Below are 23,743 nucleotides of genomic sequence, written 5' to 3'. Positions count from 1 at the left end.
TACGGACACTTTAGACATGCCAATCAACCTACCATACATGTCTTTGGACTGGTGGAGGAAACCGGAGTACCCGGAGGAACCCCCCGCAGCACGGGGAGAACATGCAAACACCGCACACACAGGGTAGTGGTGGGAATCGAACTCTCAACTCTGGAGGTGTGAGACGAACGTGCTAATCACTTTGACACAGTCTATTTACCTGTAACAGAACATGGTAATGTGGTTTTAAATACTTTTATTTCAAAAGTTAAAGGTTTATATAAATATTACATTAAAACAATGGCATTAAACCATTAATAACCTCTTATGAAACACTGTCCTCAAGCAATTATTCAAGACAACTCCACACACACAGGGCCGCGGCGGAAATCGAACCCCCAACCCTGGCGGTGTGAGGCGAACGTTCTATGAATTGGTTCAATAAATAAAAAATATATATATTAGGGGGTGTAGTTGGTAAATTGTTGCTTCATGGCAACAATGTGCAATGGTGGAAAGTATAGTCATACAGTGTATATATAGTCAAATAATTTAGCATATAGTCAAAAAATGACACAAAATGTATGAGATGGCACTTTTTTTGTTATGTCGAAGTTAAAGTAACTGTCACTTTATGTAATTATGTAACTTTTTCCAGTTACATAGAAAACTAGTTGTTTTGTATTATTAATTTAAAAATTGGAGCTCAATTAACCATGCAGTAAAGGGTTAAATCACGTACAGTGAACACGATAGGAAAATTTTATTTGTGTGTATAATCATTAGGTTATGGGTTAAGGTTTGAGCTGAATGGGTTTTTGTTGGTGGTGGTGGTTTTATATATATATATATATATATATATATATATATATATATATATATATATATATATATATATATATATATATATATATATATACACACACACACACACACACACACACACACACACACACACACACACACACATAAATAATCATTTTAAAAAATGCTTTTAAATGATGCATTAGTGGAATGACAGTTTTATTTTCTCTCCTGATGATGATGATGATGATGTACAGCTTGATTCCTCCCTACAGGTGCTGGTCTTTAGCAACACTCAAACCAACCCTCTATTATGTATCAGCATTCAAGAGGTTAGTTTTCACTAACAGGGTTAGCTTTTGCTTCCTAGGTTAGCTTTAATTGCAGAGGTAGATTTTGCTCACTAGTTCACGTTTGCATACTAACTTTGCTTTCACTTGCTAGGTTTGCTCTTACTTGCTAAGTTAGCTTTCACTTGCTAGGTTAGCATTCACCTGCTAGGTTTGCTCTTACTTGCTAGGTTAGCTTTCACCTGCTAGGTTTGCTCTTACTTGCTAAGTTAGCTTTCACTTGCTAGGTTAGCATTCACCTGCTAGGTTTGCTCTTACTTGCTAGGTTAGCTTTCACATGCTAGGTTAGCATTCACCTGCTTGGTTTGCTCTTATTTGCTAGGTTAGCATTCACCTGCTAGGTTTGCTCTTACTTGCTAGGTTAGCTTTCACTTGCTATCTTTGCTCTAGTTTTCACTAGATTAGCTCTGCTCACTAGACTTGAACACATATAAAAAAAAATTTTTTAAAAACACACAGTTTAAGGGGGGATGTGCAGTTTTCATAAAAGCTCTCTGTGTGGAACTCCAGCCGCTTTACAGGACAAGGAGAGTACTTCTGGTTAAGAGTTTGTACACACTGGGAAGTCTGAACGTTACTGAGTCTTTTTGCATAGAGTACAAACATTCACCTTATAAAAAATAAAAATGTTGTGTCCCTGATGCTTTAAACATTGTCCTCAATCCACAGACTGCAATGTGTTAAAGTCTTAAAAATCTGTCTGAACGACTTGTGGAGGAGCTATTTGTGTTCCTCATGACCATTCCATCCACTACATCTGACTCGTCTTGATTCCGTGGATGGAAAGCACTGTAATACAGGATCAGGAATACCAGTCCCAATGTATTAGAAATTAATATGAAAACTGTAACTGGTAAAAAGAATTCTGATTCTGCAATCACCGGTATGAACAGGTACAAGAAACCGGGAGCTGAAAAGTTATGCAGTATGCTCATCACATAATATATGCTCATCTCTGTTTTGGTTTTCTTTCCTTTTATGTTGAAAAAGGTGAAGACAAGAATGACACCGACGACGCTGCGATAAAGCTCCTCCAAACACAGCGACGTGCAGAAATCAGTTTTTACTATGTGAGCCCACACTGTCACTGATAGCCAGATGAAAAATAACATCAGGATACTCCAGGGGGTCAGCATGATGAACATTGTGAGGCTCAGAATGCGGGCGGTGATTGTTAAGAGTTTATAAAGCAGGTAGATGACTGTAGGAGTTCCACGTGACATTTCTGTGTTGTTTGGGAGCGATCTGCGTAAACAGCGCCAGTAATCCACTGTGCTCCAGGCTACATTTAGGAAGGACACGACCATGCTAAGATCTGCAAGACAAATAGAGCAAAGAGTGTGGTTTACAATGATGGTATTTTGACATTGAACCTGTGTGTCGCGTTCAGTTCACTCTGTCTCAAGTCATTCGATGTAAGCAGTGAAATTCTGTAACACCTAGTAATGCCTATTGATATTAATATCTATAAAAGGTAGCAGAACTGCAGAGAAATAAGAGACAAGTGTGGAACACTAGACACTTTTTTTGTACTCATGGTTTTGGAACCTGCTCTTTGTAGCTGAAAGCGGGATCCATCTAGCACTGTTGCGTTTTGAACATTTCAAAATGGCCGACACACTGAGTTAAAATTCTACTGCGGTGAGACAGCAATTTATGTTTTGTACTGTAAGTAACATTAGCCACTGAGATGTGTAAAGCTGGCTTATTTAACACCTTGTTTTATTTAACACTTTGTATTATAAATTGATATACTCTAATAACAGTCCCTCACTGTAAGGCTAACTAGCTAGCTTTATTTAATGCTTCATTTAATAACCCTAATAGTGACAACCAACCTCCAGTGACAACCTCATATTGCTGTATTAGATACCTTATTTACTAGCATGCTAACACAAACAAGCTAGCTTTAGTAAACTGTAACCACGTTTTTAATGGTTATGTTTAATTTATTTCAGTCTCTCATAAAAAATAATGTGACCTGCGTATAAGCAGCATAGATACTGTGTAGACAGCATTAGGAGCAAAACATTTAGGACAGCCATTTTGGGTTTTAACATGCAGTGTTATTTCTGTGGAGGTTGTTCCCGCAGTGATCTGTCATTTCCGTTTAGTGTTTATTGTATAGAAGCGTTTGGTAAAATTTGTGCACTGTCGCAGAGTGAATCCTGTTAACCGAGGCACAGTTTGACGTGTTATTTTCTGTTGTTAAAGACGACTAGGCAAGTCATATTTAATTACCAGTTGACTAGTAAAAATTAATAATGGGCGATTTAAGACATCGGAGAATTAGTCACGTCACTTCATGCTACAGCGAGTGGATTATTAATTTTGGAAGAGTGTTGTTTATCATTCCAGTACAGTACTACAGTTCCAGAGACTTCATGCCAAGGGGCAGTGAAGCTGTTCTGGCAGCTTGTGATGACCCAACAACTTACTAATACGTTGAGATTTTTGTCCTTTAATTTATTTATAGCTGGATATGAGATTCTTATTATTATTATCCTGATGTACACTGAGGACTCACACTGTAGTTTGGAGGTGCGTTGGTGCTGCAGCATGATGCATGTCTGTAGGAGGAGCTGAGGAACGCTCTCCACAAATGTCTCCATCAGCCGCAGCATGCTGAGATCAGCCGCCAACCCAAACAGCTCCCGCGCATTACTTGACCCGGAGTCCGCCCTCCATACACAACCAAAGCTCCTCTTCAGCAGGTCGCAGTACCTACAGAAGGAAGCAGTATAGACACTACGAAGGTAAGGAGTTGCTCCGTCATTCATCACACACTCACCTGACACACTTGCTCCTGTTTTTTCTGACACTGTATGATCCATTGTTATCGATGGAAATGGAAAAAGGATGTCAGAGAGTTAAAAGCAGTACTAGTACTTGCACTAGCTTGCACTCCTTGCAACATTGCACTCAGACTCACCTTTGGCCAAAAGAGTTCCTTTAAGAATTGGGGAATGTTGCATTATTAACGGGTGGAGAAAAACAACAAGAGTCGATTAGACCTATAGAGACATTTTAGCTTCACGTTATATACACTTTTATATATTGACTGAAAATTGGTAACCACAACAACATGGCCATCACTGAAATATGAATGGCATGTGCAAGGAAGCAGATGTTAGCAAAATGGCTTCACAAATAGGGCTTTAAATGGATTTATATGCATACACTCTTTTTATTTTTCATCCTGTCAGAGCCAGCACATGAAGCACCACTTACTTTTACATACACCAACCTACTTCTATCAGCAGCATTTAAACTCCAAATTACTTTGTATTGCTCATCATGCTATTATTCTATTCTCTGGCTGGATTGAGCTCATCACTGTCCATGTGTTTTGTTATTGTTGCAACCATCTGTTAGAATGTTTCTTGTAAGCGTTGTTATTGTTTGGTCGGCGTCTCTCAGGGGTGCTCGGCCTTTAAACGATGGTAGGAGACGCACACAGATAACTCTCCCTGACAAATCTGACAAATTCTCACCAGACCAAACCAAGCCCTCATCGGCCCTCATTTATCTTTTAGTAAAGTTGTAAATGTTTTCAGATTTAAAATCGTTTTGGTAATGCTGATCTTGCATATAGCATACTGACAAATGGCAATCACCTGTAAATGACCAATTGCGATCGCACCACAGCTGATTTTGCATTTAGTGACTCCCACCAAACTCAATAAGAGGTAAACCGTACATAGAGCAGAAGGACAAAATGACGATCGAACACAGCTTGTGCTCAATCTTCCAATAATGCAGCTCAGCTCTAACTCACTAACCCTAACAGGGTGCCATTACTTTTGCTCTAATTTAACGGCTAGTCTTTTTTTCTTCTTCTTTTTTTTCCCGTAATTTATGGATGTATTGTGGATTGTGAAATTGCGATAATTACGCAATTTAAACATCGACAGCATAACAACAAGCATTGATGACATAAGCCGTATAAACATTTGCAGCAGCTCAGGCCAATTATATCATTTAAAGCTTGAGACAAACATTTTTCCAAACTAAATTTGATAAATACAGAACTACTGAGGTGACAATTAATATACTGAAGCCACGGGTGTCAAGTGTCTCCATAAATACTTACCTAATACTTTCTACAGTAAATGTGGCTCCTGCAATCATTGCTGTAATATATAGGAAAGCCAAACAATACGTTGATTTTAAGACAAAAAAAATCCTATGACATTAAGTCATTTATCAATTCTAGTACACAGTATTCCAGGGGCGCTGTATCATGGCTGACCCTACGCTCTGACCCCAACTTCCTGACATGCTGGAGTATGCGAAGAAGAGAATTTCACTGTGCTGTAATGTATATGTGATTAATAAAGACTCATTCATTCATTCAATATGTAATTTATCGGTTGTCATGTAGCTGTGATTGCTAAGAGGTGCTTGAAGGACAGGGTCTCGGAACGCAAAAAATGCCAGCAGAAAACATGATATGGATTACCCCATGGCAAGATATTTTCAGGTAACGCATAATGGCAACCTAGACAGTCTCATAGTGGAAGCGTTAGATACAATAAATAAAAACATATGAGGTGGAGATCGTTTGAAATTATTATTACAATGGGAAACGTTTTAATTACATCAGATGAAGGCTATAGAGTTTCCTGGTCTAAATGAAGAAATCGATTGTAGTCCTTTTCTCTGAAATCCAACTTATTTCTCCAATGCATGGTATTGTATATGTTAAATATTTTTTAGACCTTATGCGTATATACGTTTTTTTGTTTATATTTATTTATCACTTCTCATTGTGGACACATTTTAGACTAGCTCTAGATTTACTCCACCTAGTGGCGTTCTGACACGAGCCACTTCTTTGTCGTTTCTTTTGAACAGGTGTGTCTAATTTAGTTGCTTGAGGTGAGAGCCCATTAGAGGCGGTTTTGTAGTTTTGGGGGGTTACACCCTGAAGAAACGTGTGGGTTTGTAGCCCGTTACTTTACCTTATTTGAATATTTCTACTACGAAATGGCCATTTAAAGAAATTTCAATCGGAAGTGTGCCTTGGGTTACCTTTTTTGGATACTTACTACTGTGTTTTAAAATGAGCGAGTCAACAAATTTAGATCGTTGTGGCTACAGGAACCATGGAGATGATCGTTAATATTTACACTTTAATCTTGGACTGCCGACATATTGGAGCTGTGACGTGATCATACCATTAGCCTGCATCAACTTTAAGAAAATGATCAAAGTGAACATTTTTTCATCAGCTCTCAACAAATAATTCACTGCACGTCGCATGTAAAGTATGACATTCCCATAATATATTGAGTTGCAGGCGAAAATTATGCGATTCAAGGGCATGACTTTGTTTATCGTGGCCTCAGTATATTAATTTGTGGACACACCTTATTTCAAAGTAACCACCATGTCACCTCAAAGACTCTATACATGAATACTACATTCCTTGTGTAAACACTCCTGTGAATGATTCACGAATAAATTCATTTGGTCTTCTACAGTGTTATTTAAACAGTATATAGTTTTGGTTTTAAAATAATTCGATCGGTTGAGGGTCGAGCACTATTTCTTTTGAATATTTCTTCTGTCTCGTGTTAGGGACGTCGAGTAGAGTGTCGCACTGACGTTCTCGTTATGTCCCAGATTTCCAGGTTTAGATAGTGTGGCTGTTAAAAACTGTATATTGGTTGTTAAAGAGGATCACAGTAATTCAAGTTACCATGCGCTGTATAGGTTAATGTTCTCCCCATTTCCACATTAGTTTCTTTTGGGTTCTCCTGGTTTCCTCCCACCTCCCAAAAACAGGCCAAGAAGCAAGTGGAAAAGGGCCATATGTACATCATCTCACGTTTGGCCACTAGGCATCACCTTCTCCCAATATGCTGTATACCACAGGGTGTCTCAAAAGTCTCCATACATAGGAGAAACAAACACTTTTTAGCAAAATATCTTCCAAATTGTTCCTACTCAAGTTTTTTTGTTTTTTCAGAGAGCCTTTAAGAATGCCTTTGACAAACGAAGAACGTATTGAAATCATTCTCACGGCTGGATCGGGACGCTGTCGTAAGGTTGAGGTGGATTTGAACAGGAAACATGGAAAGCACATCAACGCACAGCGCTGTTGTGAAACTTAGAAAATTCAAAAAGACTGGAAGTGTCGCGGACCGACCGAGAAGCGGACGTCCACGAACGTCCACTGACGAAGTAACCGATGTGGTGCTGGTGTACATAGTCCCCTTGTGTATGGAGACTTTTGGGACATCCTGTATTTCTAATCCGTCTCAACTGTTTGAAATCATGTTCTCATTAGTCAGTGTATATACTGTACACCACACCTGTTTCGTTTTCATCTGAACTTTGGAATTTGTCAGCTTCAGGATCAAGCCAGAGTATTCTCCTTTCGGTGTGAATGTGTCTGGTTTTCAACTCTGAATTACCTTTGAATAAACTCTGCCGTTCAACGCAGCACAGCGGAGTCGTTGTGTTACTCGGAATTTTACATACTGCAGCAGATGCATGTGATCCTCTGGCTTACTGTCCTTTCGTCAGTTTAATCAGTAACTGTAATACGTGTGGCCTATTTATCTTTAAGATGTTCCCATTGGTGGTGGTGATAGGATAGTGCTGAGTTTACAGAATGATTCACATGCCATTCGATTAACTTGTGCTGTTATTGAGAAAGCAGCGCGTACACTCGAGATTGAAAGCGTTTGTGTTTTTAGAGCTCCGCGATCTTCAGTGCTGGAGTAATGTAATTCATAGAGTTTTTAATATAGCGTTTGATGTTAATTCTATGAAGTTGAAAGCATCGTATACATTTTTAGGGGTTTGTATAATAATAATAATAATAATAATAATAATAATAATAATAATAATAGCCACACTTTTTTCCAAGAACTACTTTAACTGTAGTAAGAGTTTCACCCTTACCTGGTGAAGAAGCCCAGGTGTAAGAGATGGAGCAAGCCCATATGAGTCGTTTGCATATTTGTCTCCTCCTCGCCGTTACAATCATCTCTAAACCAAGAGTAGCTGAAAATCTGTGTGCACAGAGATCCGATGAGAATAAACGAGAGTGTCAGAGCAAACCAGGTGTAGTGTCCTTCCCTGAAATACTGCAAGCTCAGCAAGAAATCAGATGCTATATCCACCACGGAGAAGATCAGTCCAATAAAAGTGCAGATCCACCGGAATCTAGAAAACGCCATCGCTTTGATATCAGAGACAAGCTAGGTGTACATCCACGTTTGTGTGGTTCCGTCATTTTGTTCTAGCAGGATGTCCAGACTGAGAATCCATTTTAACCTTCATAATCTGTTCAGAAACCGATACAGTGTTAATGTTAGACAGGTAAAACAGATTAACATAGGCTTATCACAATGTACTTGTCCATTTTAACTTGCTATGACTAAACGCCGCACTTTGCTCCTCCAAGTATTAAGCACGGATTTCAAACTGGGCTACAGTTCAACATATTGTTTGTCATAAATCATAACGTAATCCTGTATAGTCCCGGTGAGGGGAAATCATCGTTCCCTAGGAAGGCAGCATTAAAAGACATCCTAAGGACAACTGTTTTAATGGTTTGGGCACTGGAGCACCTAGATCTGTTCACTAGCTGATCTTTCCATGAATGTTTAACATAACTAACATCTTCTATATTCTCCTATACAATACAACAACAATACAATCTTTTATATCTGAACCATTAGGCGAGCGCAACGTAGTAACAATGTATTGTGTTTTGTGAAATCAGTATACAATGTTATCTCAAAGAGGTTCCCTTTGTATCTGAAAACGTATTTAAAATAGCTGTAAAGTGCTCACCTCACAGGAGCTCACACACTGCTGCTACTTCCTCCATTCCAAAGTGGATGTCAGTTTCATTTAAAGTCAGTGTGTTCTCATAAGCCGAGATCACCACTCCCTACTTTGTCTCTGTGTGAAAATTACAACGTGACGTAATATTCACACACACACGCACACACCCAGGCTGGAATCATTCAGCCAAATTGCTAAACCTGAGTATCTGAGCATTTATTAACTGGATACACTAATATACTGTACGCCCCTAAATATAGTGCTTAAAGGGTAAACTTGTAAAGTTTATAGATAAGTGACATTTGATAATCGACACAGTCTGTTTCAATAGTTCTTATTTCTTTTTATAGTCAAGAATCCAGAATTATCAGCACCCGTTGTGAAAAATGAGGATACTTTATTATAGAGCATAGATATTACATTAAATCAGTAGCTTTAGAGCAGAATGGTGGTGCAGTGGGTAATCTTGCCACTTGGGTGCTCCGGGCTCCGATTGTATCCTGAGCTCAGGTTATTGTCTGTGAAGAGTCTCCACTTTTCTCCCACTTTCCAAAAACATGCAGGTAGGTATCTACACTATCTACACTCAATTGCCTCTAGGCTTGAATGAGTATGTGATGGACTGGCATCCCATTCAGCGTGAATTCTTCCGTCTTGCACCCAGTGTTGCCGCGATAGGAAGGTTACCTACAGGATACGTAAATATTTATTTTGCTACTTGACAACCCCAGGAGTCCAATAAACTCTGCGATTCTGAAACTGGAGTCTGGAATAGTTATATACACAAAACATTCACTTGAACAAGCTGGAAGTAAAAATTGAGGTGAAGAGTACATTGTAATTTAAAACTCTATTGAGCTACTCAAATTTGCAGCATGTACAGAGTGAGTGGTATAGTACGTCATGTGATCCTAATATACTGTACGTATCATTATGTGTACAGTATGTGGTGGATGTTACTCCTTGAAGGACATGTGTAGTGTGTTGAGCTCATCATAACAATCTGTAGAGGAAGTAGGAAATACAGAGTTACAGTGAGCATACCGATTATAGTTTGCATTCCAGTCATTGTGTTGGGCTTATTTGTGTGGGTTTTGCTATAGCTACGAGTTCATGCTGTTCAGCTGGTTTGTGCTCTATGTGACAACGATGGCTTTACGTTTGATTCAATTTAGCCTGAAGTTTATTGTCTGCTTAACAAAATAAAAACAAAAAGACATGTGATTTCCACATTGGGGTTAAAATACACTCTGTAGCACGTCTTCTGAGACATTCAGCATTTTCGAAAGCAGATATAAGACCGAAACTATTCCTCCGGCACTGGAAACATGGGTCTGAAATGACCTGGGAAATTTTTTAGATCTGTAATAGCCATATAATTCCAGAAATACCTTAAAACTATGAGTCACAATATTGCCATGCAAAGGATCTTGCTCTTTTCTACATTTCTGGCCTGTAAATTAGTTCTGCCAGAACAGATCTGCTCAGCTCCGCCCCTTTTTCCTGAAAAGGAACTTCAAGTTGAGGGTGTAATTTATAATTTCCCAGTCTACAACCAGTAAAAGCTACCGAAAACACCCACTCGAGTTACAATTTCAACTCCTCAACTTGGGGTAGTCTTCTTAACTACCTTCCCTGCCTGTTTAAGGGAGGTTCCTTCCTTCCTGGTTCCTTCCCTGTTTACAGAGTTATGTCAAATCAACATGGCCACGCCCACTGTGAACAGTCGACTTTTTCTCTACTTTTAAATTGTAGCGGTAGGTCATTTAGATCAGACCCAGTACTTGGCTGAGTCTATAACCCTGACCATACTGATCGCTGTTTTGTGAAGCTAATCATCAACTTGAGAGTTATCACTAATGTAAGCTGGCTAGCTTGTTGCTAGCACTGCTCGCTATTGTCTGTTATTGTTGCTGTTCTGGAATTTCAGTCCAAAATATTGCACGGACATTTGAACTTCACTTTAGTCGAATAGTACTAGTGCCCGCTCAGGCTTTACATGCTCTTACACGGCAAACAAAAAGTCATGTTTTCGTGGAGGCATCCATGTTTTGTTTTGTTTTCCCACTTCGCACGTCAAACAACGTAAACGAATTTTGACTAACGATGCACCATGAACGCAATATTAGAGCACATACTGTATGTGGTTTTGACAAAGGAGGTGAGCTTGGTTGTGAAGGGAAGTGGAAGGCTTGCCAGCTGTGTTTTCGTTGAAATGCCATTTGTCTTTCAGGGCTACAACATTACAAGCTGCTCCTTTAAGTTTATGGGGGAAATTGGATTGAAATCTATAACTCAGAATAACAAAACCAAATTTAAATGAGCAGCGCTAATAAATAATTAATTACGGCGGTCTGAATTCAAAGAGGCCGGAACAGTCAGTAGTGCTGTCATGGATTGGGTTAGGGTCTGTGTGGAGTTTCGCATGTCCTTCCTGTGTTTGTGTGGGTTTCCTCTGGGTTCTCTGGTTTCCTCCTACCTCCCAAAAGTGCCAGTAGATAGAGTGACTATGCTAAATTGCCCGTAAATGTGAATGTGTGTTCCCATGATATGGTCTGGATTCACCATGACACTGACCAGGATAATGATGAATGAACGAATGAATTTAATTTAGATTGTTCTCTCTTCTGGGCTGTAAACAGTAAGCATGACCATCCACAATGAGAAGAGTCTGTCTGCATCCTGCGAGACTACACACCACACCTATTACAAGGAACGCCTTCTAGCCAATCACACTACACAACACAACATTCCCACGATAAGCGTGCAAATTTTGTCAATTTCTACCTTCATGAATGTAAATACAGCTGGTTTACCTCAAGATGCAAACCACTGGTAACAGTCAAGATCAGAAAGGCCAGATCACACTTTGTTAAAAATCATATTCCAGAACATACCACATCATCTGTAAAACATGTGGAGGAAGTGTTATGGCGTGGGCATGGATGTCTGTGAGTGGGTCTGGAACTGAATCATTGGTGTTTATTGATTGTTATTGAGGATTTTGTCAATTTCCTTAACCTCTGTAGCACTCAGACGGAGACACTGGTCCAGAACATTTCAGAAGATCTCCTCCCAGATGGCAGGGGGCAGCAGTGAGCTAGCTCGGTCTCCAGAAGAAGGGGGAGAAAGAGGGGGAAAAAAGAAGAAGAGAAGGAGCTTGGATAGAGAAGTGGGTTTAGTGCTGTTGGTGCCATTGAGAGGTTCTGCTGTGCTCTGTGTCTCCAGTTTGGCCACGAAAAGTTTCTCAAGCATCATGGGAATCAGAAAGAAGAACAACAAAACTCCTCCGGTTCTCAGCCACGAGTTCGTGATCCAGAACCATGCAGATATCGTGTCGTGTGTGGCCATGCTCTTCCTGCTGGGACTCATGTTCGAGGTGAGGACCAACAAACCAGACTTCTCCTATTCACACACTCAAGTTCCGACCCATACTCAGGGAGGGTGAGGGGACCGATCTTGGGGTCTGGGATTGAGAGTCTCTGATATCTTCAGCACGAGCTCCTTCAGACTTGTACACACCTACTTCCTTTAAACACAAATGAAGAATTGTTGCCTATTGTTTTCTCTTTTTTCCCTTTATAGTATACACCAGTGTGTCTGTATCGCTGCCCCACTTCTCTTTCTCTGAAATGAGCTGTCTGGCGCTGTGGTTGTGATTGAGTTGAGTTCAGGGGTTTATGTGCAGTCCAGCAGGGTTGTTTTTTTGTTTGTTTGTTTTTTCTTTTTTGGCAGCACTGTAACATTTCCTCGAGCTACATTGTCGCGGCTGCGTGGATGATTCCTGAGCGCGTGTGGTGGATTTGACGGTTACGTGGCATTCTGTGCGCGCGCTGTCACTCCGACGCGAGCGCCTTTGGCCACGTTAGCGTTATTTTCCCTCAGCCACGCGTTTTCCAGAGTTATTCCACCCTGACCTTTCTCTCTCCCCCGTCTTTCCTAATGTTACACTACCGTTTTTTTTCTTTTAAGTTTAGTTCTGAAAACCAGCGCCAGCGAGAGAAGTTACGGTGCATCATGGGAGCTGGAGTTCTTTCATTCTTTCTTTCGTTTTTGTTTTGTTTAGTTTAATGGATGGGGTGAAGTAGCGCCTAAAGTCAACATAATGGAGTATGTAGTTTGTATTAGGGCGTGAAAGGTGTGTGTGTGTGTATATATGTGTGTGTGCATGTGTATGTATATATGAATGTGTGTATTTGTATGCTATGTATGTGTGCGTGTGTATTTGTATGTTATGTATGTGTGCATGTGTATGTATATATGGGGATGTGTGTGTATTTATGTATGTGCATGTGTATGTATATATGTGTGTATGTGTGTGTATATATGTGTGTGTGTGTGTGTGTGTATGTATATATGTGTGTGTGTGTATGTATATATGAGTGTGTGTGTATGTATGTATGTATGTATGTATGTATGTACACACACACACACATGCATGCATACATAGTCTACATACACACGTATGTGTGCATGTATTATTCTTTCCATGCTGAAAAAAAACCCAATAGAATTTGAAATGGTTATAATGGGAATTGTATTGGTTTTAATGGAAACTCTAATGGTCCCTTTGGGTCTCTACTGGTAATTTGTTGTGCCTTCTATTCAAGGCTTATGTCTAGTGGATTCCATTAAGGACCGGTAATGGTTTTAATGGTTATCTGAATTCAAATTTCTGTGATGTTTTCTATTGTGTGTGGTGTTGTTGTTGTTGTTGTTGTGTTTTTTTTTTTTGTTTTTTGTTTTTTTTAAATAAATACTTACTTTATTATTTTAAATGGAAACGCTTCTTGTGCATGCGCCATATTTTTTAGATGTACGGTTGAAATGGCATTTTATTTTCGTACTGCTCTGTTCTGGACCGAATTATCGCTTGGCTGATGAAATGAACGGATATTAAAGTCCGTTTGGCGTATCGTCATCGTCAGAAATAAAAGAGCAAATCTTTAATGTGGTTCTTAAATCCACATTGGCGTTTCACTGGTGTTTTTGTACCTGTCTCTTAGTTTTCCGAACGTCAGTATGACTGTATATCCAGAAAAAAAGGAGATGTCCGCAAGCTATAGTTTTTATTTTATTTGATAGTTTTCACTTCTGTGAAACCGATTAACAAATTTTGATTGTTCAGCCTGTACTAGCCTTGTGTTCGTCCAATTAAATCCTCTTTAGAACAGGCAAGTCCCACTCCTTTGAGCGGTTCTTGCTTTACCTCATTGCAGAACCTCGTATTTATTTTGAAGAGGGCAGTTGTGTGACTTGGGTTTAGGGGTTGTTTAATGCTGAAATGTCACTACTTCAGATTGGACAAGAACATGAGTCCGTCTTTATACGCCATCACGGCTTCTCCATCCATAAGATTAAATCGTATAATTTTATCATGTAGCGTACTACTTAAAATTAATTCTTGGCCCACCACTCAGATGTGTCAGCTGCTTCACGATGACCCTGCTGCTGCTCTTTACCATCAGAGGCGCTGACGTTTGATCTCCAGCTAAAACATGTATGATGTACGTAACTCCAAAAATAAACGCCATGTCATCGTCCAGGAACAAGAAACTCTATTATAAAGCTAAAGCAACTTTAAAGAAAGAAACTTTGTAGGGGTCAGTATGCCATTCTCTGACTTTTGCTTTGAATCATGGGTTATTTCTGTGTCTGGGAACCAAAACCTCCTATATATAGAGTATAAGTTATATTTTGTTTATGGAGTCATGTTGATTGTGGAGAACAAATTCGTGTCCCCTGTTGTGTTGCAGATCACGTCAAAGATTGCCGTTTTTTTCATAACGGTGCAATACAACGTCACGATAACAGCAAATGGTAAGTCACAGTCGTTAGTTTCATGGTGTTTAGTGTTCACTTCAGTGGAGGGAGTCCTCGCCGCATGTTTGTTTTCATGCAAATGGTTTGCACATCACTTCCGTTCTGTGTGAGCAGTTTTTGCGAAATAGGAAGGAATCGATACATCCATTTGTACTGTTCATCCTGACGTTTCATTTAAAAACATCGTATTCGTCCGGTGGGAGTTTCTTTTACTTTTGCTAGAAATTAACCAGTCATTTTGGGTTTCCCTAGACCACACCTGGGCTCTTAAACAAGTTTCATACTCAACCAAATGTACCAAACTCCTGATGCAAATGATTTTCGGTTCGGAGTAAACACTCCGAGACAGGTCATTCTGGTAGTTTACGTGCATGTGCGGAAATACTGATGATTAATATTATCACATTAAAAAGAACTAAAGAGCGTTCAATCTGTCTGCCTCGTTTCAAACTTTCCTGGAACTATAATTTTTGGATTGTGTGCCCCAGGAGACCTTATCTCGCCGCAGAAATATGGTGCTTAGTGAGCGGAATTTTAAGGGGTCCGCCGCCATAACCTTGTGTGTGTGCTGGTTATCAGTGTACTGTTTGTTGTGTAAGTGTGTGTATTGGTATGTGCTGATAATCCATGACTGAAATACCACCGGACAATGCCTGAATTGTCTTTAGACTATTTCATTATTCACAAGCTGACAGGTTGCCGAGCCCAATTACCCCCCCACGCCCCCCAGTGGTTTGGTGCTTTTCGTTTAAATTTTTTCCATAGCCATATTGCTCAATCCAAATCCAGCAAGGTCAGTGGCGGTCAGTGCGATAAGGCCTGGAGAGAGTTGAGTTTCTAACAGCACTTCAAGGTCATTAAACTGTTGGGATTAATGCATGAACTAACATGACCGCCCATAGTCCACGTGTTCAATTTTCATACCTTGGTACTCGATCACGGTTTGAGATTTTTATGGCATTTTGAAAAGCAAATGTTGACTTACACCTTATTCAGGCTCCAAATGTGGACAAAATAAGGAACCTTACCACCAACGATGGTGGGTCAGACTTTATCTGGTGGTATTTCGTGGTCAAACCTTTATCTCCAAGATATTTCGTGCCAGTTCACCTGAATGCAAAATGGCACAGGAAAAAGGGAGTTTGCTTAGCAACCTTGTGAAGTCTGAAAACATATTTTGCCTCAGTATTTTCTTAATAACTCTTGCCAAATAACAACACAAACAATTTAGCTACTTAACATTACCACTGAGCTCCTAGGACTGCGGACAATCACCAAATTTCACAAAAATTCTGCTTTCCTCCAGAATGTACAGTGTGTGTTTTATTATACTATAATATTATTGGTTATATTACTCTCGGTTATATTCACAGATGTACACTAAAGTCTGTTCTCTTGGCCCATGCCCCAGCTGTTACCTCATCTCCAATTACCTTATTGTTATACTGTAGTTAATTTAATGAGCTTTCAGCCTCAACACTATCACCATGTCTGTGTGTATGTCTGATTGTCAGAAGGTGCCGAGGAGACGCCAGTGAATTATTTCCACCATGGCCTGAAGGATGTAGCCACCGTATTCTTCTATATGCTGGTGGCCATCATCATGCATGCCATAATCCAGGAGTACATCCTCGATGTAAGAATCTTTTTATGACCTTTTTTTTATATATACAGTATCTCACAAAAGTGAGTACACCCCTGACATGTTTGTAAATATTTGATGATATCTTTTCATGTGACAACACTGAAGAAATGACACTTCGCTACAATGTAAAGTAGTGAGTGTACAGCTTGTGTAACAGTGTAAATTTGCCGTCCCCTCAAAATAACTCAACACACAGACATTAATGTCTACACCGCTGACGTCAAAAGTGACTACACCCCTAAGTGAAAATGTCCAAATTGGGCCTAATTAGTCATTTTCCCTCCCCGGTGTCATGCGACTTGTTAGTGTTACAAGGTCTCAGGTGTGAATGGGTGTGAGATTCCCTTAGTCGTTCATAACAATGGGTAAGACCAAGGAATGTAGCTGTGATGTGCGGCAAAAGGTTGTTGAGCTTCACAAAATGGGAAGTGTCTATAAGAAAATAGCACAAGCATTGAGAATGCCCATTTCCACCATCAGGGCAATAATTAAGAAGTTCCAGTCAACTGGAAATGTTATGAATCAACCTGGAATTGCTCATATTTACCAAGGGTGCCAATATTAGTGGAGGGCACCGTATCTATACCATTGCTAGCTGTAACTAATTCCCCAAACATGGCTATGCATGTAAGAGTCCTATACTTTTCCATTCATACTTTGTTTGGGTATTTAATATAACCCTCAGATATCGGGTATCATACAAACATTAACATTTTATACCCTCATGAAGTTCATTAGACCTCAGTAGAAATGTTCATTTTTGTTTATTATTTTTGCCCTTACTGGATCTCTTGGTTCTTCTCCATGCAGAAAATCAACAGGAAGATGCACTTCTCCAAAACCAAACACAGCAAGTTCAATGAGTCGGGCCAGCTCATCGCTTTCTATCTGTTTTCATGCGCGTGGGGAGCCAGCATTCTGATTTCCGTATGACTGCATTACAGCTTTTCAGTTATTAATATTATAGTAGTGTAATCTGTGAATTTTAATCGTTTCATTGTTCTGTGTGCGAAGGAAAACATCCTGCCGAACCCCATCAGTCTGTGGGAAGGCTACCCACACACACTGATGTCGTAAGTCTCATTCTCCATCTGGTAATAGATAGCGTTGATGCCTGGACTTCAAGACCATTTCCTCTAAAACTCCGACAATCTTTATCATGCCTACGTTGATCAGACCACATTCAAGTTCATATCAGTATAGCAAATCGAGCGTTGGCTTCTTGTCCACAGAGACAAACACGCACATACAAATTAAAGGAAAAACCGTAAGGCGTTAAACCAAAAGAACTGCCTCATAGCACCTCAACACTGATTGTACAAGGACATTACCAGTCAAATTTTACATAAGTTACACACTATTTATTTATTTATTTATTTTATTTTTTTTTTTTTTCTCCCCCTCTCTACATTTTAGAATAATAATAAAGTCATCAAAACTCTGGAATAACACAAATGGAACTATGAGAATTATGTTGTGATGATGGATCCAAAATAAATAAAAAATAATATAATATAATATTTTGGCATCTTTAAAGTAGACGCCCTTTTGGCCTAGAATTTCCAGAAATGTATTCTTGGCATTTTCTTACCCGATTTCTTGTGGAATTTCCCCGAGATGCTTTTTAAACAGTATTAAAGGGGTACTAGCCTACGCTGGACATGTATAGGCTGCTTTTCTGAATATTTCACTCCAAGTCATGTTAGTTTTCTAATGAAAGAAATGTACGGAGCCCCCCTAGTGTCAGGTAAGAAAAAAAAAATACAGCCATGTGTAATCCCCGCCCTCAGATTTGTAATCCCCGCCCTCAGATTTGTAATCCCCGCCCTCAGATTTGTAATCCCCCACCCTCAGATTCGTCATCCGTGCCCTCAGATTTGTAAACCGTGCGCACAGCGTTAAAATTGGGTTTATATTGGACATTCGCTGTACATTCGAGCTTCTCCCTTCTATTTCTCAAGAAATAAACACACAAAAAGGACATAATGTGTATTGTCTTAATAATGTGTATTGAGTGGACATAGAACCAATACAACTCAATAGATTTCTCCCCTTAAAGCCCGCGGAAGCCAATCTTTGGGAAACTCAGGTCATCAGCACTTGATACTAATGGAGTCAGTAAGGGACCGCCTAAAAAGTGCATGACGTGGGCTACTGTATAAGATTCTATTAAGTTTATAGTCGTCTACTTCACAGGATGTCTAACTTATTGCAGTGTTAGGATACAGTATGGATCAAGAATTAGGTTTTTTTTTATAGCATATATATTATTAATGATGTACTTACTTTATTACACATAAACTTATTGTGCCATATAAAAATCTTATACAGTTGCCCAGGTCATGCACTTTTTAGACGGTCCATTACTGACTATTTCTTGAGCTCGAATGTACAGCGAATGTCCAATATAAACCCAACTTTAATGCTGTGCGTGCAGTTTACAAATCTTAGGGCACGGTTTACACATGGCTGTATTTTTTATTATTTTTTTTCCTTACCTGACACTAGGGGGGCTCCGTAGAATTGAATATGTTGGCACGATTATATTTTTGTCTACAACACCGTTTTCAAACATTTATTTTTTTTTTTTCTTTCGTCTCCTTTCTTCCTTTAAGTTGTCACCTGTCACTATACTCGCACAATGATTTGAACATTGGTAGCACAAACAAGTCACAGACTCCAGAGTCGTGTCAATAGCTGGACAGAAGTTTTAAGCAGTGGCAAATGTCCCACCGTTCGGTAGAATTCAAACGATCGTCTTCATCACTGAAACACAAATTTTGTTGGCAAGACTTTGCTACTTTAAGATATTTGGGGAAAACCTGAATATCCTGTGATTTCCCGATCAGAAATTTTTTGTTATTCGAATGTCCAAATAGACTGGACGCGTGTATATCGAATAAGGTAGCCTGCATATTCTCCATGATTCGGGAATTATTTAATATCCTCCTTGAGTGGAGCCACTGATTAGAAATCTGGCAACCTTAATTAGATTTCTATGGGGGATTTGGTTGAAGAGCTCATTTATGCCATTAGCTTGCTAATGCAGGATCGTGTTAGTGGTATTTTCATGCCTTATCTATATTGTAAATTTAAGATCTCGTTTTAAGAAAGTCTGTACTTTTTTTTTTTTTTCTGCGCTTCTCATTGGGAAGCACCTTAACAAACAGATCTGACAAATCCATGATGTCAGGATCGCAGTATGCCATATAACTAATAATCATGTTTCCAGGTTCCAGATGAAGTTTTACTACATCTGTCAGCTGGGTTACTGGTTCCACGCTCTTCCTGAACTCTACTTCCAGAAGATCAAGAAAGTGCGTATAGAAAAGATTAGCGTTGTTTCTGGTCATTTCCTGCCATTGTGAGGGAACGAAAGGTTTTCTCCAGGGTCTGTCTGTTTACGCGTAAAAATCCGTTTTGTTTTTTAAACTTGTTTTTCAGGAGGACATTCCCCGTCAGCTAGTTTACATCAGTCTGTATTTGGTCCACGTCGCAGGCGCTTACATCCTCAAGTATGAACAAAAATCTTTATTCAGAAAGACACGTGCTCCTCGTGTACATCTTGTAATTTGTATACATTCCATTTTTGCATACTCTGAGAATGCCGCACATCCTTTTGACTTCGTATCGTATTAAGATTAAAACTTTTTTTGTTTCGGTTGTTTCATTTGTGTGTTTACAGTCTGAACCGTCTGGGTGTGGTGCTGCTCGTGCTACATTATTTCGTCGAGTTGCTCTTCCACGTGTCTCGTATTGTTTACTTCAGTAACGAAGAGAGACAAACAGGGTGAGTGCTCACGAACCAGAGTTCTTCATCCATGACGATCTCCTTACTTGAGGAAGTTTAACGTCCTTCTAAACCCAGGATTTGTTATTTCCCATCTGAATTTGTATCCAGATTAAAAGGCTTATCCTTCAGTATCATTTTATTGCACGAGCTACGTTACAAAAATAAATGCAAAATAAGAGACGCGATGACTAACAGCACTTTTCTGCTTCACTTTTACAGTCATTTTTAATCGTTCTTTTTAAGCTGAACATGATCTGATCATGTAATACAGGAGTGTCTATTCTTACCCGGAAAGGGCAGGTGTGGTGCAGGTTTTCATTCCAACCAAGCAGAAGCCACACCTGAGTCTATTGAGCCAAGATTACCTGATTAAACAGGTGGAATCAGGTGTGGCGCTTGCTCGGTTGGAATGAAAACCTGCACCCACACCGGCCCTTTGCGGATAAGACTGGACACCCCTGGACTAATAGATTCTCTGTTTTTTATTTTTTAATATATTTTTTTTAAAGAAATGATTGTTGATTACCAAAATTGACATGGTCACACAAAGGTTTCTGAATGTTGATCCAAACTGTGTGTGTGTGTGCAGGTTCTCAGTGTGGGCTGTCCTGTTCGTCCTGGCCCGCTTATTGACCCTGTCTCTCTCCGTCCTCACTGTGGGGTTCGGTTTGGCTGGATCTGAACGCCAGGGCCTCGACCTGGCTGAGGGAAACTACAACGTGCTGCTTGTCAGGTGAAGTAGGAAGCATTCATTAAAGTAACATGTTCACACAGTAAAGAAAGACATTAACAAAGCACATAATGTGGCATCAAAGACCTAACAAAATTGTATTTTTATTTTATATTTATATATGTTATGTTGTAATTGAACAGTAGTTGCAAAAGAATAGTTTGATTTGGTTAAATATATAAATATTCGCCGCAGTTTTCATTACCAGTTGCATCATTTGCTTGTGTTCCTGTCTATTTATATTTGTTTGGGGTTTTTTTTTTTTTGTATTTTGTGGTGCTGCTTGGTGGACCAGAGTGACGGTCCTGGCTGCGATCTGCATCACTCAGGCCTTCATGATGTGGAAATTCATCAACTTCCAGCTGCGGCGGTGGAGAGAACACGCTCAGGCGCCGTCCATAAAGAAGAAATCGTCCTCCTCAAAGGGCAAGTCCAGAAAAGGTTAGTGCTGCTCTTCTACCTTTTATTTAATCTTATAGCAATTTTATTTATTTATTTATTTATTTATTATTTTGGCTCGTTTCATTTTCATCATTTCATATTGAAGCTGTGTATTTGTGTACCGCTCTAAACTCGAATTAACATGAATCGCTGAAGCAAATAGTGAGACTTCTGTCGTCAATCAGTTATAGTCCAGATTATTAACTACTTGTGTGCTGACGTCTTGTTTTGTAGCCAACGGCGTGAACGGATCACTGAGTGCCAATGGAGCAGATTCTCCCAGAGCCAAGAAGGACAAATCATCCTAAACAGATCCCGCTGTTCATTCCTCCTTGCCTCCTCTCTTTGTCTCTTTCTCTCTCCTGCTTGATCATTCCCAGCTCTGCATTTCAGTCCTGCCTTTTTTTTTTCTTTCTCTCTTTCTTTCTTTTTTCTTTTCAGTTGCGTTGCACTGCACACGATTAGCATTTCCCAGCTCTCACACACCTGATTACACTCATCAGTAAGCATGTGCCCATATGTTCATATCATGATACATCGCTGGATCATTTCCTCGATGAGAGGACTTGCCTTCTCTGCAATGGAGTTCAAAAAAGGACCTTAGAAGACTTTTTTGCTGTTTTACAAACAAAGGATTTGTATATTTTCTCAGTGATGCTGCCTATTTTTCACAATTGTAATATGTTGATGTATTATATAAGCCATTAACGGCGCATGCTTCCTGCCGAGCAGGAAATCAGTGAGCTAAATGCGCATAGGGAGAGCTGGGAAATGTGCTGTGCACAAGCTCAGGAACTGCCCTATAGGGTTTTGTGCACGGTAGGGAGGTTACTTCGTAACAAAGTACCCCCTTTTTTTTATTTTTTTTTTTATTTTTTTATTATTATTAATTTTAAAAAGCTGGGTGCTGAATAGTGCATTGCACAGTGCTGTGTGTACATCACAAGAAGTTTGCTTCTTTTTCTTTTCACCTCCCTGACTAAAAGGGTCCAAACGCTGCAAGCTTTAAGTGGCATTCTGTATTTCCCAGGATTCATCAGTGCCAATGCAAAAGGCCAATAAACACTTTCAAGTGCCTGACTATACCAAAATTGTATGGATATTTAAAAAGGTAAAATAAAATAAAGAAAACAATACATACGGTGTTAAACGGTGTACGTGGTCTGTCAAGATTTCAAGGGCAACTGTTTGTGTGTGTGTTAATTGTTTGTTTGCATTTGCTTAATTTGTCATTATATTAGTAATTTGCCATCATCATGACCCTAGAAGTTTCATGTGTAATCTTTTAGAACGTACGTTTAATTCGATGCCTTCGATTATTATTTGCACTGCAGTGCTTACATAGACGAACAGAGGAATATGTTATGGATTTAGGGGGAAAATTGCCCTTTTTTTTTTTGTTTGTTTGTTTGTTGTTGTTTTTTTGTTCCATCCATGTGAAACATTGTAGGTTCATAGACTGTAGTTTCTGCCATAATTTTCTTACGAATTTATTTTGTTCTATGAAAAACCAAACACCTTCAATAAAATGCTAATTGTAACTGGTGCCATTTTCTTGTGTTTATTGAAATTACAGCTCATTGTTCTGTTTATTATATTTGAGATGTGAGTGAATGATGGGGGGGGTTGGGGGAATGGCATCTCATTGACTTTAATTGTGGGGATTGGTGACGGACAGGTTGCTTTGAGTATTTCAGAAACTGCTGATCTCCCGGGATTTTTTGTGCACGATGACGGGCTCTAGAGCAGGGCTGTCCAATCTTATCCGGAAAGGACCGGTGTGGGTGCAGGTTTTCATTCCAACCGAGCAGAAGCCACACCCGAGTCTATAGAAAGCCAGGATTAACCGATTAAACAGGTGGAATCAGGTGTGGCTCCTGCTTGGTTGGAATGAAAACCTGCACCCACACCGGCCCTTTCTGGATAAGATTGGACACCCCTGGTCTAGAGTTTACCCAGAACGGTGTAACAATACAATATAGGCTCTTAACCCTCTCTGCTCCAGGGGCGCTCGCTATATCAAGGCTGACCCTGTGCTCTGACCCCAGCTTCCTAACATGCGAAAAGAAGAATTTCACTGTGCTGTAATGGATATGTGACTAATAAAAGACTCATTACTTAATGCTACAGCATATACATGCGACATACAGGTGTGATGTTCAGGTATGTACACATACTTTTGCCCATATTGCGTATATGATCCGTAACACGGTCAGCAATTCATTATATCCTGAGGTCTCATTGAGACCATAATAAGAATGATATGGGGCAGACTATTCAACACACTTAAAGACAGATAGGTAGGCGCATTTGCATTTTCTAAATTGTATAATGCTTTTCAAACAGTGTTTTCTCCAAATACCGAGCAACAG

The 23,743-nt window shown here is 39.6% G+C and overlaps 2 protein-coding genes across 2 annotated transcripts; one reads left to right on the top strand and one right to left on the bottom strand.

Annotated features, from left to right (window-relative positions):
- Window positions 1-909: 909 nt before the first annotated feature.
- Window positions 910-9,091, bottom strand: xkr9 (XK, Kell blood group complex subunit-related family, member 9). The gene is made up of 4 exons (XM_017453364.3): window positions 8,946-9,091; window positions 8,049-8,432; window positions 3,661-3,857; window positions 910-2,448 (listed from the first exon to the last, which is right to left on the bottom strand). The coding sequence occupies exons 2-4, from the start codon at window positions 8,324-8,326 to the stop codon at window positions 1,814-1,816; spliced, it is 1,110 nt and encodes a 369-aa protein (XP_017308853.1). The 5' UTR covers window positions 8,327-8,432; window positions 8,946-9,091; the 3' UTR covers window positions 910-1,813.
- Window positions 9,092-12,062: 2,971 nt separating this feature from the next.
- Window positions 12,063-22,916, top strand: tram1 (translocation associated membrane protein 1). The gene is made up of 11 exons (XM_017453363.3): window positions 12,063-12,318; window positions 14,696-14,759; window positions 16,277-16,398; window positions 17,218-17,334; window positions 17,422-17,480; window positions 19,640-19,724; window positions 19,852-19,922; window positions 20,093-20,197; window positions 20,790-20,933; window positions 21,226-21,371; window positions 21,606-22,916. Exons 1-11 carry the CDS (start codon window positions 12,196-12,198, stop codon window positions 21,677-21,679), a joined length of 1,110 nt encoding a protein of 369 aa, XP_017308852.2. The 5' UTR covers window positions 12,063-12,195; the 3' UTR covers window positions 21,680-22,916.
- Window positions 22,917-23,743: the final 827 nt, after the last annotated feature.

The sequence above is a fragment of the Ictalurus punctatus genome, chromosome 23 (genome assembly GCF_001660625.3).
Source record: "Ictalurus punctatus breed USDA103 chromosome 23, Coco_2.0, whole genome shotgun sequence".
Taxonomy (NCBI): domain Eukaryota; kingdom Metazoa; phylum Chordata; class Actinopteri; order Siluriformes; family Ictaluridae; genus Ictalurus; species Ictalurus punctatus.
The sequence above is the reverse complement of the archived record's forward strand: the minus strand, read 5'-3'. Positions and strand labels throughout refer to the sequence as shown.

What these genes read in the sequence shown, in the direction of transcription:
- xkr9 (XM_017453364.3), bottom strand. Translation starts at nt 8,326, where the DNA reads ATGGCGTTTTCTAGATTCCGGTGGATCTGCACTTTTATTGGACTGATC. An exon ending in CACCTGGGCTTCTTCACCAG is followed by an intron (nt 3,858 to 8,048) that starts GTAAGGGTGAAA and finishes TTCCTTCTGTAG; the next exon opens with GTACTGCGACCTGCTGAAGA. An exon ending in ACGCACCTCCAAACTACAGT is followed by an intron (nt 2,449 to 3,660) that starts GTGAGTCCTCAG and finishes TTTGTCTTGCAG; the next exon opens with ATCTTAGCATGGTCGTGTCC.
- tram1 (XM_017453363.3), top strand. Translation starts at nt 12,196, where the DNA reads ATGGGAATCAGAAAGAAGAACAACAAAACTCCTCCGGTTCTCAGCCAC. An exon ending in GAGCCAGCATTCTGATTTCC is followed by an intron (nt 17,335 to 17,421) that starts GTATGACTGCAT and finishes CTGTGTGCGAAG; the next exon opens with GAAAACATCCTGCCGAACCC. An exon ending in AACGAAGAGAGACAAACAGG is followed by an intron (nt 20,198 to 20,789) that starts GTGAGTGCTCAC and finishes GTGTGTGTGCAG; the next exon opens with GTTCTCAGTGTGGGCTGTCC.